The 13,269-nt window shown below is 46.7% G+C and overlaps 1 protein-coding gene across 1 annotated transcript in view; it reads right to left on the reverse strand.

Moving 5' to 3' along the window:
- Positions 1-935: 935 nt before the first annotated feature.
- zgc:194930 (uncharacterized protein LOC557813 homolog) overlaps positions 936-13,269 on the reverse strand; it is a 28,229-nt gene continuing 15,895 nt past the window's right edge. Inside the window, exon 4 of the mRNA XM_056300563.1 lies at positions 936-4,146. Coding sequence (XP_056156538.1) covers positions 3,330-4,146 — 817 coding nt within the window. The 3' untranslated portion in view covers positions 936-3,329. The remainder of the gene's footprint in view (positions 4,147-13,269) is intronic.

Below are 13,269 nucleotides of genomic sequence, written 5' to 3' on the forward strand. Positions count from 1 at the left end.
GAGACCTTGTGAGGAACATATGACCACGTCACGCCCAAAGAACAAAGTAGAGCCGTGGAGAAAATTCACTTTCCAGTCCCGGAAAGAAAAAAAAAGTACACTATCATTTCGGGGAGACTAATGGTGTGCAATTACAGCAGGGAGGGATGAAGATAGAGGTGAGGTGGGGCGTGGGTGAGAGAGAGAGAGATGAATCGATAAAACGTCCAAACGAGCTATTTTCAGGACCGCCGGGCTCTAATCCTGGCTCCTATGTGGAGACGGTTGGACAGATATAGACCATCTTGCGTTGGGCATCTGACACGGTCGGTCTGCCGATCCAGCCGCCGTGTTTGTGTTGAACACCGTTTCCGAGACGCCGCTGTGTACCTTCCCAGTCTCAGCAATGCCCCGGGGTACTCATTAGCTGTGGCCCTGGGGGCCCGAGGGCCCGAGGTGCTTCCTGCTGAGGGTCTAACCACTGTGACAGCGATGGTTAATCACCCGTTTCCCACTGCGGTGTCACATGTGGAGAGTGAGAGAGAGAGGAAGGACATGTAAACATGCATATGGCATCTGGCATGACGTCCGCATCTCTATCAAGTCCACGTTTGGGGGACTTTAGAGGGACCGTCCTGCCATGATTCCCGCGTGTTTTGTGCTATGCAAAGTAAAAACAAAACAAAACAACAAACCCAGTGTTACATTGAGCGTGTGCACCTCTTGAACCACGTGTAGAGTAGTTATTTTGGGGGCTTATACGGCGATGTCTTCCCTCTGCATCCATGTTGGTTCTGACCCATAATGCAACGGCTATGCCCTTAACTAAACTCTGGTCATGTCACCCGTTACGCTCCAACGTCAAATAAACCTTCCATAAAGGGCACTACATTTTTCAACTAAACATTAATTTACCGTGGTGTATTCCAAATAAAATTTTATCAACGTTACCCAATTTAACCACTTATTTATTGCATTTTTAATCGTTTTTTTAACGGCCGAATGAACTCGATAACCATGAATTTATTACAAAAACATAAAATAAACACCTCAGTCTAATGACTAAACAAACAGGGTGACAGATACATGGATAAATAGATGGTAGGTAGATGTTATTGATTATAAAATCAATACCATCATCTAACATCTAACATGTACAGACACACACATGCACACACACAAAGGTAGATGGATCGTTGTATTCTGCGATCACATGTCTGTTAGTGTGACAGATGCATACCTCACAAAGGCTTTTTACACAAAAAAACAAAACACAATATCTGTGTTAGCATTCACGTAGTTTCATTTTTATATTCGGCTAAAAGTAATTTGGTAGTGGAGACCACAGTTTGATGCAACTCACATTTTCAAAACACATTTCTTGATTGTTACAATACAAAGAAAATGAGTAGAAATGATTCTGGCTGGCAAACAAGGGCTGAAAAGGAAACCACAGTAGAAAAAAAAGACTCTCACTGGAAGAATGTTCATTATGCAAACGACTCACAAGCAGTCTTAAAGGGCCACTGAGTGAATGTAAGTCTTTGTTTTTCCTTTTTTTTTTCTTCTGTGCCATCCTGCCTCAATTAGTTCAATTTAAAGTATAAGACATAAAGTCCCAGTTTGAACTAATGTCACCGGCTGGACAACTGACAGACCCTGAAACTGCACAACAATGAAGTAAGGATGAAGTAAAAAGGCAACGGACAGGGCGGACAGATACGCCCATAGTGGTTCATTAGGCACGGTTTGAAACTCAACTGGTCTTGGCTGGAGTCAAACTCTTCACATTAGATACTATGCAAGAGAGAGTCAAAGTCTATGTGAGGTGAAAAGTGTAGGAGAATTAACCACAAAGTGGAAATCAATCTGGTGCACAGGCACCCTCTGTCTTATTTAACTGTGCATTAAGGACCTTGTTAGGATTTGGATTGTAGTTGTATGTGCATACAGTACCAGCTCCTTTCTGCTTTTCCCTGACATACCATGGCTGCTATTTATGATATGCGTGTGTGTGTATATATATAATATGAGTTACTTACAAAAAAAGCTTCTCACACTCATTCTGTACAGACAGCTGCATATTAACAATAGAAAAATAATCTTTGCATCAAAGTTTGCAGTTATAATACAAAACCTTGGCATATTTCATACCAATAGTATGCAAACTAACTTCTGTCACGTCCAAGATCGATGTTAAAATGGTGAAATGACCGCCATCGTAACATCTACTGTCGGAAATTGTTACTGACACACAAGCTGATTTTCTATAAATAAGACTCCAGTCGATTGAATAACGTTCCAGGGATTATGCAGTGGGGTGAAGATGTCATGGATCACAAATGAAAAAAAACCCCACAAACAAAACAGAGAATACAAAAACAGAGAAAACAGCACAGGCAGCGTGCAAAAAAAAAGGAAAAAAAATGATGAGACGACCTTTAGCCGTCACTTGCTCAGCGGAGCGACGGCGGACTCCCCTGAGAGACGTTGAAAAGACACGTGTGGCGTTGAACGCTCGCCGTTCAAAACACCGAGTCCAAATAAATAGAAGAGCATGCACGGACACGAAGAGGAGGAGCAAAATGAGAAAAACCCATCTGATGCAAGTGATCTGTGTTGACACAAGTGATTGATAGCCCGAAGCAGAGACAGATCATGGTCCTGTTAACAGGGCAATAGGCCTTGGCTATTAGAATGATAATGGATTCACACAATGAATTCTCCATCTTGTGGAGATGTATGATAAAATTCAGGTGTTGGTTTCTTTTTCAAATGGATGTGCCAAATACAAAGCAATAGATGTGGTAGACAGACAGACGGATAGAAGGGTAGAATTCTTCATATGCTGTCTACTACTAAGATCTGAACATTGGCAGTACTGTTATTGGCAAATCAGCTTAAAAAGTATGTCAGGCAGACCGAGGAGTGTATACCACACTGGTTTCTAATGGATTTTTGAGCGGGTTTCTATGGCTGAAGATGATATTCGCAGTCTACAAACAGATGTCTGCATTTGTGTGACTTTTCTTCAATATTGTGGCATTGACAATTGCTGTCTTACACGAGGCAGACACTTATTGTCTATCCGTGACTGTAAAGTTTATCCAAAAATCAAGGACTCGAACTCAAATGTTTTGTTGTAAACAGTTTTCCTGGATTCATTTCATGTTGTCAGAACATAGGTATATACAGTCTAGATCTGTGATTGGTTGTTGTGGCTGAGTCTTGTGGTGATTTTTAATCCTGGGGACTTGAGACGGACTAAAAAGTCCGTCTCAAGTCCCCATCCAAAAAAACGATGCCATCATTGTAAATCCTCACAATCATTTGCCAGCAAAAGGAGGCTGTCACTCACAGTCCTCCCCGGCGGTGGCTGCCTCCAACGCCGCTAGAGCCTCCGCCACCATCGAGTCCGTGACACTCCGCACTTCCTCCTCCACCTCGTTGTCCCTCTCCTCCTCCTCCTCATCCTCGCTCTTGGTCACCGAGATCCCGCTCTCCACGGTGGACACGTCTGGAGTCTTAAGCCCCTGGCGGTCGTCTCTTGTGTCCGCTGAGGACATGCTGGTGGTGCTGGTGTGGATGTCCCCCGAGAGGATGCTACCTTCATCCCCCGTGTCGCAGGGGTACTCCGGCGTCCCCCCCACGCCCTCATCAATCTCGTCCACCGACAGGCTGTCGCTCCCCGACCTGCCCCCGACGTCGAGCGACGATTCCCAGCTGCTCCTGGTCATCCTCTGCCCTCCGTTGGGGTAGTTGCACATCCCATCCGGGTGGTCGTATGGAGAGGGGCATACGTACTCCTGCGTGTTGGGGTAAATGGGCACCTGGCTGGGCCCTGTTTTCTGCATCATCCACTTTGGCTCGGGAGCTGCCGGCTGGATGATATACAGGCCACCGTCTGCTGGAGGGATGCTCGCCTGCCGATGGAGCTCCCTCTGCGGGACAGCGTGAGCGGCGTGCAGCCGGTTGACCTGGTTGTTGTCCACCTCCAGCTTGAGGGTGCCGTCGTTGGACTTGCTGTAGCCCAGGTTGTGGAAGCCATGCATAGGCTTGTTGTGGCTGCTGGGGGCCTCGCCCGAGACGAGGTGGGGCTGATACAGAGAGCCACCCGAAGAGTCGCTCTTCCTCCCATCTACCGTAATGGTGGGGTCATAGATGTAACTGAGAGAGACAGACACAAAGAGAGAAGATGCTTTCAAACACACATTCTGCTCCCGCATACAGTTTCTATCCATCAGATGTGCGAATAGGGTTTGTTCACACATGACATGACGGTATCATCTGTCTCTTCACTCCATGCTCAGGTCTTTGTTTTTCACAGTAAACTACATTATCTTTAACTGTACCACACAGCGGACCATCGATTTCGTCCTCTGCGTGGGCTGAAAGTAGCTCTCTTATTTCTGGGCTGGTCCATTTTCCAGGCATTTTTAAATATGCTTTTACGTTTATCGATTTACGAATGAATCTCCCACCTCAGATGGATGCCTGCTGTGAGCGAGTCGTGAGCGCGGTGCTTGTGATTGGTTCCCTCACTCCAGTAAACGTGTTTTACGTGAGATTGATACAGCGAACCAACGACTTTTCTTCAAACGGCCGTCTTTCAGGAACATTTGTGTAAGTGCTACCACTTCTGGACTTTTACAGAACATCGACTCAGCTGGTGCTCATGCACAGAACTAACGATTTACAGATAAGACTGATGTCTGAATGGAGAGAGGGGGGGCAGAGAGAGGTGGGGGACAGAGAGAAAGAGAGGGGATGGGGACAAGGAGAGAAAAAGGTGGGGGACAGAGAGAGGGGGTGGGGGGACAGAGAGAGTGAGACAGGTGAGGGACAGAGAGAGTGAGAGAGAGGTGGGGGATAGAGAGAGAGCGAGAGAGAGAAAGAAGTGGGGGACAGAGAGAGGGAGAGAGAGAGACAGAGACAGACAGAGAAGTGGGGAACAGAGAGAGGGAGAGAGAGAGCGACAGACAGAGAGGTGGGGGACAGAGAGAAAGGGAGAGAGGTGGGGGACAGGAGAGAGAGAGAGGGAGAGAGTGGGGGACAGAGAGAGAGAGAAGGAGAGAGAGAGAGTGAGACAGGTGGGGGACAGAGAGAGTGAGAGAGAGGTGGGGGATAGAGAGAGAGAGAGAAAGAAGTGGGAGGCACAGAGAGGGAGAGAGAGAGAGAGAGAGAGAGAGAGAGAGAGAGAGAGAGAGAGACAGACAGACAGAGAGGTGGGGGACAGGAGAGAGAGAGAGGGAGAGAAGTGGGGGGACAAACAGAGAGAAGGAGAGAGAGAGGTGGGGGACAGAGAAGAGAGGGAGGGAGGGAGAGAGAGAGGGCTGGGGGACGGAGAGAGAGGGAGTGAGAGAGAACACATTACAAGGAAGGAGTACTCCTTGTGTCAACTCACAGATTTAGTGAGCCATGAACAATAATCCAGATTATCACATTTATCACAAACTATCATGCAGTGAAGCCCTGCTGGACAAGAACAAAGAGAAGAAAAACAACAGGCAACATTTCTTTTTCTGAATTGAATTATTGCCCGGCCCAGAATTAGACATACTGAGAAAATTTGCAGTATGTCTAATTCTGGGCCGGGCAATAATTCAATATTATACCTTATCTCTTGTCCTTATCTCTTGTCTTTTAATGGTGTTGTATTGAGATGGAATTTGGATATTGTGTCGTGATACACAATTTAATGGTCTAATGATAGAGGATCTACTGCCTAAAATTATTTCCAAAATGAGATCCGAAATATTTTTGGGGAGTACCTGTTATATGAAAACTAGTCGATATAAAACCAATTTGGTTTTTATCATTACACTTTACGTATTTTACACCAACCAGTTCAATGTGATGGTCCTCAGTTGGACTCTTAAACGTGGTGTTTTTGCATATGGAAGCAGATATCATGACATATATATATACACACACACACACACATATATATATATAGAGTTAGCCAGGCTGACTTTCAAATTGGACAGACGTCCGTTTGACTTTGACTGTTTTATCTGTTTTCTCCCCTGGACTGGTGGGATGGCAGACACGGAGGACTATTTCAGTACGCCTGCAGTCACAGAGGACAATTTAAGTCTGTCTTCGGGTGTCAAATGTTCCCGTGACGCTGTATGAATCGATGGAACACACACACACACACACACACACACACACACGTACACACTGACAACGACAGGGGCCTCCTCTCTGTCGTCGTCAGATCGCCTTCCATGACGGACGCAATTCCCGGATTCTGGGGAGCCACGCGCTGCTTGTTGACGGAGAGGGCCTCTGGCTTCGACTGATCATGTGACTGTCTGGGTTGAGATGTGCATCGCCTTGTTGACAGAGGCAGAAGACGAGGACAAAGAAGAGCCGAGAGACGCACCAGGATGCAAAAACAAAAATGTAAAAGAAAAAAACCCCAACAACAACGACCCTTTGATTCCATCCATCCATTATCCGAATGGCTTATCCTGCTCTCAGGGTCGTGGGGATGCTGGAGCCTATCCCAGCAGTCACTGGGTGGCAGGCAGGGAGACACCCTGGACAGGCCACCAGGCCATCACACACACACACACACACACACACACACACACACACGATCCTCAAAGTGACGGCTATCTGATGCTGGGGGAATAACACTATAGCAGCCATAATACTGAGCAGTCGTCTGTGTGCGTCTGCAGAAACTGTGCAGAAGATGTCCGGCGGTGACGTGACTGAAAACACCCATCCTTACTTCCTGGTTTGCTGCTGCCGTCAGTGGGCTACATCGAACCGCGTCTACGTTGTATGAGAAAATGCTATGACAACGTTACATACAGTGGCTGTACTGAACGCAACCAAATGCTGTATGAAGACACGATTCACTGATCTTCCACCAGTGACATCACTGGTGGACACTTACTGCACAGACAGAGGCAGAGGAATGTTCAGTATTTTGACTGCTAATGGAGTCTTATTCCTACAACACACACACACACATTACAAAGAGCAAGGTGATGTTTAAGATCGTGATTTGTCCCTTTAATCCTCTTCCTTCTCTTCATGAACCCTGACCTCTCCTTCCTCTCCGACAAGCTGCTAAATGGACGGAGATGTCCAGCTTATTTCAGCCTCTTTTCAGCCTGGTCACCTTTCCTAGCAAGTACTTTTCAGGGATCGGGAGTCAGGAACATTTATTTGTCGTTTCATTTCATGTACAAACGACATCTTTTCCCCCAGCCCAAAGCAGTGCAACACAAAACACATTTCCAAAACCTACAAGAACACATGTATCCAAACTACAAAAATACATGTAGCCAACATAGCCACAAAAAAAAATAATACTGTCCAAGAAAGCGAATGCCAGCCAGGATGACTGTCAGAACTGCCGGTCTGCATGGGCTAGCAGTTAGCTTAGCCTGCCCCGCTTCCGCGTCCTGTCAGACCACCCTCAGTGTTTCCTCTCCGGATGTAGCTCCAGGCAGGGCCGTGGGCCCTGGGCCCACCGGACGCCACTGACTAGGCACCCCCAGCCGATCCAACGCCAGCTGTCCCAGCCAGACACCGTCGACACACCTCCCAGCACTCCACACGACGACACCAAAAACACAGTCAACGCTAGGCGACCCCGCCGCCAGACCACCCTCAGTGTTATCGGAACTGCCGGTCTGCATGGGCTAGCAGTTAGCTTAGCCTGCCCTGCTTCCACATCCTGTCAGACCGCCCTCAATGTTTCCTGTCTGGACGCAGCTCTGGGCAGGGCCGTGGTCCCTGGGCCCACAGGACGTGCAGACCAGGCACCTCCAGCCGATCCAGCGCCAGCTCTCCCAGCCATCAGATGAAGACACAAACCCAGACGTGGACGAAGACACTGCATGGACGGTACTGGGTGAGGCCACCGCAAACTAAGTTCGCGCCGCCATCTTCCCACACTAACAGCGGAATATTTTTTTTATGCCGGATTTATTTAGTTTCTATTTTTTTCAGAATAATTTATTAAGACATACTCTTGAGGGATATGGTCTCTCTAAAAAAATTGTCACAAATGTTTACCGATTAACTGTTGTTAGAAGTCCCGTTGACATGTGTCAAATATTTATTGAAGTTTTTGAAAATATTTGCCCACACACACACACACACACACACACACACACACACACACACACACACACACACACACACGGCCCTAATTAAACGGGTATCAGAGAAGAGTTGGTTGAAAGGGCATGCCTTTATTTTGTGGAAGTTATGAGGAGGCTGTCAGACACTTCCTGCTGCGAGCACCTTATGTTCTTCACAGTTGTCTTTTCTTCCCTCCATTTTGTCAAATCACCCCCAAAGAGAGAGTCAAATCACCCCCAAATTCCCAACTGCCCCCTAAGTTTTACACCTCTCGAGATGCCTCTCCCTGTGTGTCACTCTCCTTTGCCCTTCTCCTAGCCTCTCTCTCTCTCTCTCTCTCTCTCTCTGTGTAACTTTCTAATGTAGTTTCCCGCTCACTCATCTATTGTCCCTGGCTCCTCACTTTTCTTATCCATCCTTTCCAGCCCTTCTCTATCTTCTCTCTCACCACTTTCTGTTTTGCTCTCATGCTGTATCCACTGCCCTGTGTAAACGAGCATCCCTCTCTCTATGTCTCTGTCTCTCTCTGTCTCTCTCTCTGTCTCTTTCTCTCTATGTCTCTCTGTCTCTCTCTCTCTCTCTGTCTCTCCCTGTCTCTCTCTCGTTCTCCCTCTCTGTCTGTATGTCTGTCTCTCTGTGTCTCTGTCTGTCTGTCTGTCTGTCTGTCTGTCTGTCTGTCTGTCTGTCTGTCTGTCTGTCTGTCTGTCTGTCTGCCTGTCTGTCTGTCTGTCTGTCTGTGTCTGTCTGTCTCTCTCTCTCTCTGTCTCTTACATGTATAGGGAATGGTTGGAAATTGATCTGCCGCTGACACAAGTTCACATGATGTATATGAAGTCATGTATTAATGTCCTATATTTGGACAGATGCATTGATACGTCTGTCTCTTTTTAAACACACCTGCATGTATACACACACACACACACACACACACACACACACACATGCAAGCACGCACAACGATGTGCTCGTATCCTGTCTCATCTCCGACTTAAGCTCCTGTATCCAGCTCCTCTACCCATCTTCACAGCAGAGAGCTGAGAAAACCCATGTGTTGTGTGTCTGTCGCCGTTGCCGCTGTCTGTGGCAAGGTGAGGCTTTAGGTCTTCATCACAAAGCCTGATACAAGCTCTTTCATAACAAACAAAAAAAATCAGTATGTATCGTTTCTTGTTACTTGTTCATTAAGTGTGGAAAAAAAACATTAGTATTTTGGTTAACGTGCATGGAGATGTTTAGGAGAGATGGCAGTGGGGTTTTTAACTAGATTGTTTAACACAATCTTGGAAAGTGAGAGGATGTCTGAGGAGTGGAGAAGAAGCATACTGGTACCAATTTTCAAGAACAAGGGTGATGTGCAGAACTGTAGCAACTACAGAGGTATAAAGTTGATCGGCCACAGCATGAACATTTGGGAAAGAGTAATAGAAGCTAGGTGAAGAGGAGAGGTGATGATCAGCGAGCAGCAGTATGGTTTCATGCCAGGAAAGAGCACCACAGATGCGATGTTTGCTTTGCAAATGTTGATTGAGAAGTACAGAGAAGGCCAGAAAGAGTTGCATTGTGTCTTTATAGATTTAGAGAAAGCATACGACAGGGTACCAAGAGAGGAGGTGTGGTATTGTATGAGGAAGTCAGGAGTTGCAGAGAAGTATGTAGGAGTGGTACAGGATATGTATGAGGGAAGTGTGACAATGGTGAGGTGTGTGGTTGGAATGACAGATGGGTTCAAGGTGGAGGTGGGGTTACATCAAGGATCGGCTCTGAGCCCTTTCTTGTTTGCAATGGTGAGGGACAGGTTGACGGACGAGATTAGGCAGGAGTCTCCATGGACAATGATGTGCGTGGATGACATTGTGATCTGTAGCGAGAGTAGGGTGCAGGTTGAGGAGAGCCTGGAGAGGTGGAGGTATGCACTGGAGAGAAGAGGAATGAAAGTCAGTAGGAGCAAGACGGAATACCTATGCATGAATGAGAGGGAGGACAGCAGAATGGTGAGGATGCAAGGAGTGGAGGTGATGAGTTTAAAACCTTGGGGTCAGCTGTCCAAAGTAACGGGGAGTGCAGGAGAGAGGTGAAGAAGAGAGTGCAGGCAGGGTGGAGTGGGTGGAGAAGAGTGTCAGGAGTGATTTGTGACAGAAGGGTACCAGCAAGAGTTAAAGGGAAGGTTTACAAGATGGTTATGAGACCAGCTGTGTTGTATGGTTTGGAGACAGTGGCACTGATGAAAAGACAGGAGGCGGAGCTGGAGGTGGCAGAGTTGAAGATGCTAAGATTTTCATTGGGAGTGATGAAGAAGGATTAGGAACGAGTATATTAGAGGGACAGCTCAGGTTGGACGGTTTGGAGACAAAGCAAGAGAGGCAAGATTGAGATGGTTTGGACATGTGCGGAGGAGAGATGCTGGGTATATTGGGAGAAGGATGCTGAATATGGAGCTGCCAGGAAAGAGGAGAAGAGGAAGGCCAAAGAGGAGGTTTATGGATGTGGTGAGGGAGGACATGCAGGTGGCTGGTGTGACAGAGGAAGACGCAGAAGACAGGAAGAAATGGAAACGGATGATCCGCTGTGGCAACCCCTAACGGGAGCAGCCGAAAGTAATAGTAGTAGTAGTAATAGTATTTTGGTCAACGACAAGACCCCCCCCCCCCATCTGCACACCCCTCCCCACTGCTGGTCTCTGTGATATTTCCACACAAATAGACACACATAAATAAACAGGCGGTCCAGTGCATTCTTGGTAAAAGCAGAGTGGCTTTCTTTTTGGAGACATAAATGTCTCCATTTCTTCCATTTTTCTCGTTCACATAAAAATACACCTGACTCGGGCGGCGATGGCCTATTTCTTCACTGAATTGTGTGTGTAGTACTAGACGTGGATCAAAACAGCTGCTGCAAAATACTCTATACTTTACCCGATAGGTATCAGATAAATGAGCTTTTACTGCACAGGGTCAGGTAAGTTTTCAGATGCACAGAAGAAGACTTTTTCACTTGCAGTTTTTTTTTCAATGTCGATTGGATTAACTCTCTGACACTTGTCTATTGCATTGCCCCTTGTGGCAACCCCTTTCCTATCCATGCACCAAGTAGCTCTGGTCAGATGTGTTCACGTGCAAGTGTGAATGTGTTGCTGGGAATGGTCATATAAACAGGATATAGGAGGTGATTATCATTCAGGCTCACGGCAGCGTGGTAGAGCAAGCCATTTAGGATGCCTCAACGCTGCACCTTTTATAGTGTGACCACAATACTAAGAGCTAGCTCTGTGTGCATCAAGAGTCCTGGGTTGGGGTGGGTGGGGGGTTAGATTCATTATAACATATAATGCAGGGAGGAGCAGTGTCTATAGATTTTATGCCACCAGTACTATTAGGCGTGTAATGAACAGTCGAATGATTTTTTTTGCCTCCATGCCAGCCATTCTGTCCTCTAAAGTGAACGAGGCTTCGCACCTCAGAGCTGCATGGCATTTCCACAGTTTCAATAAGAAAGGAAGTCTTTCTTCTGCAAAAGCCTTGTGTTCTGTCAAATAGTCCTGTAAGCAAGACATTCAACACACACCTGGTCAGCTTCCTTAAAGGTACATTCTGCAAATAGATGTACACAGCGGCTGTCCACCCCACTTCTACCATTCATTTGTTCAGACTTTGCAAGCGTTGTTCACGTTATTACTTGCAAATGAGGAAACCAGATGATGCACCATTGCTTTCAATTGCTTTTGAGGCTTTCTTTTTTTTTTGGAGATACTTTATTAATCCCCACGGGGAAATTACGCTTTGCATTTAATCCATCCTAGCTGTGTAGCAAGGAGCAGTGGGCAGCTGCTGTGCAGCACCCGGGGACCAACTCCAGTTCATCTTGCCATGCCTGGGTCAATGGCACAGACAAGAATACTAACCCTAACTTGCATGTCTTTTTTAATGGTGGGGAAAACCGGAGCACCCAGAGAAAACCCACCACAGACACGGGTAGAACATACAAACTACACAAAGAGGACGAGTTTGCATGTTCATTTCAAAGATCTCCATTTGGAATGACTATACTTCGAAGACTTCATGTGCTGACAGGAAGCAGCACGTGAAGTTGGGGAAACGCGTCTCTGAATCTCGGACCATCAGCACTGGTTCCCCTCAAGGCTGTGTCTTTCCCCTCTACTCTTCTTCCTGTAGACGAACAGCTGCACCTCCAGTCACCAGTCAGTCAAGCTGCTGAAGTTTGCTGATGACACCACCCTTATTTGGCTCATCTCTGGTGGGCATGAGTACGCCTACAGGTTGGAGATTGACCATCTGGTGTCCTGGTGTGGCCAAAACAACTTGGAGCTCAATGTTCTAAATACAGTTGAGATTGTTGTGGAAAGTACCCAGCCCCACCTGCCCCCATCACCCCGTGTGGCTCCCCAGTTGACACTGTGGAGTGGGAGCTAAATATCCGCTCCATGATCAATAAGGCACAGCAGAGGGTGTACTTCCTGTGGGAGCTGAACAAGTTCAATCTGCCAAAGCCAATGACGGTGCACTTTTACACTGCCATCATTGAGTCCATCCTCACCTTCTCCATCACTATCTGGTACACTGCTGCCACTGCCAAGGACAAGGGCAGCCTGCAGTGTAGCATTCACTCTGCTGAGAACGTGATTAGCTGCAACCAACCATCCCTCCAACACATGTACACCTCAAGGACATTGAGGCGAGCAGGGAAAATCATAGCCGACCCTTCCCAGCCAGGCCATGGTCTTTTCAATACACACCCCTCTGGCAAGAGACTAAGGTCTATGAAAATCAGAACTTCGCACCGCAAGTACAGCTTCTTCCCTACAGCAGTAGTCCTTTCTAACAAGCCCCCAGACACCCACAGATCTTGACACTGCTGCCCCCCCCATCCCCCTTCCATCCTCCCTACTGTCTGTTTTCTGTATATGGACACCCAGCAAAAAACCCTAACCCTTATTCTGTAAATAATGTCTTAAAATTCTCATTTAACTTTTTGTAAATACAGCTCCTGCCACCCAGTGTCAGACACCAGGGGCTGCCATGTGGTCTCATGTTCAACTCTGAACCAGTGTTGATTGCACTTTACTTTCATTTTTACTTCATTTTATCTTGTATATTTTTATATTTTTTATATTATATTTTTAATATATTTTTGTATTATATATTTAATTCATTATTATTTTTAACT

The sequence above is a fragment of the Lampris incognitus genome, chromosome 20, assembly GCF_029633865.1.
Source record: "Lampris incognitus isolate fLamInc1 chromosome 20, fLamInc1.hap2, whole genome shotgun sequence".
In the NCBI taxonomy this organism is placed as follows: Eukaryota; Metazoa; Chordata; class Actinopteri; order Lampriformes; family Lampridae; genus Lampris; species Lampris incognitus.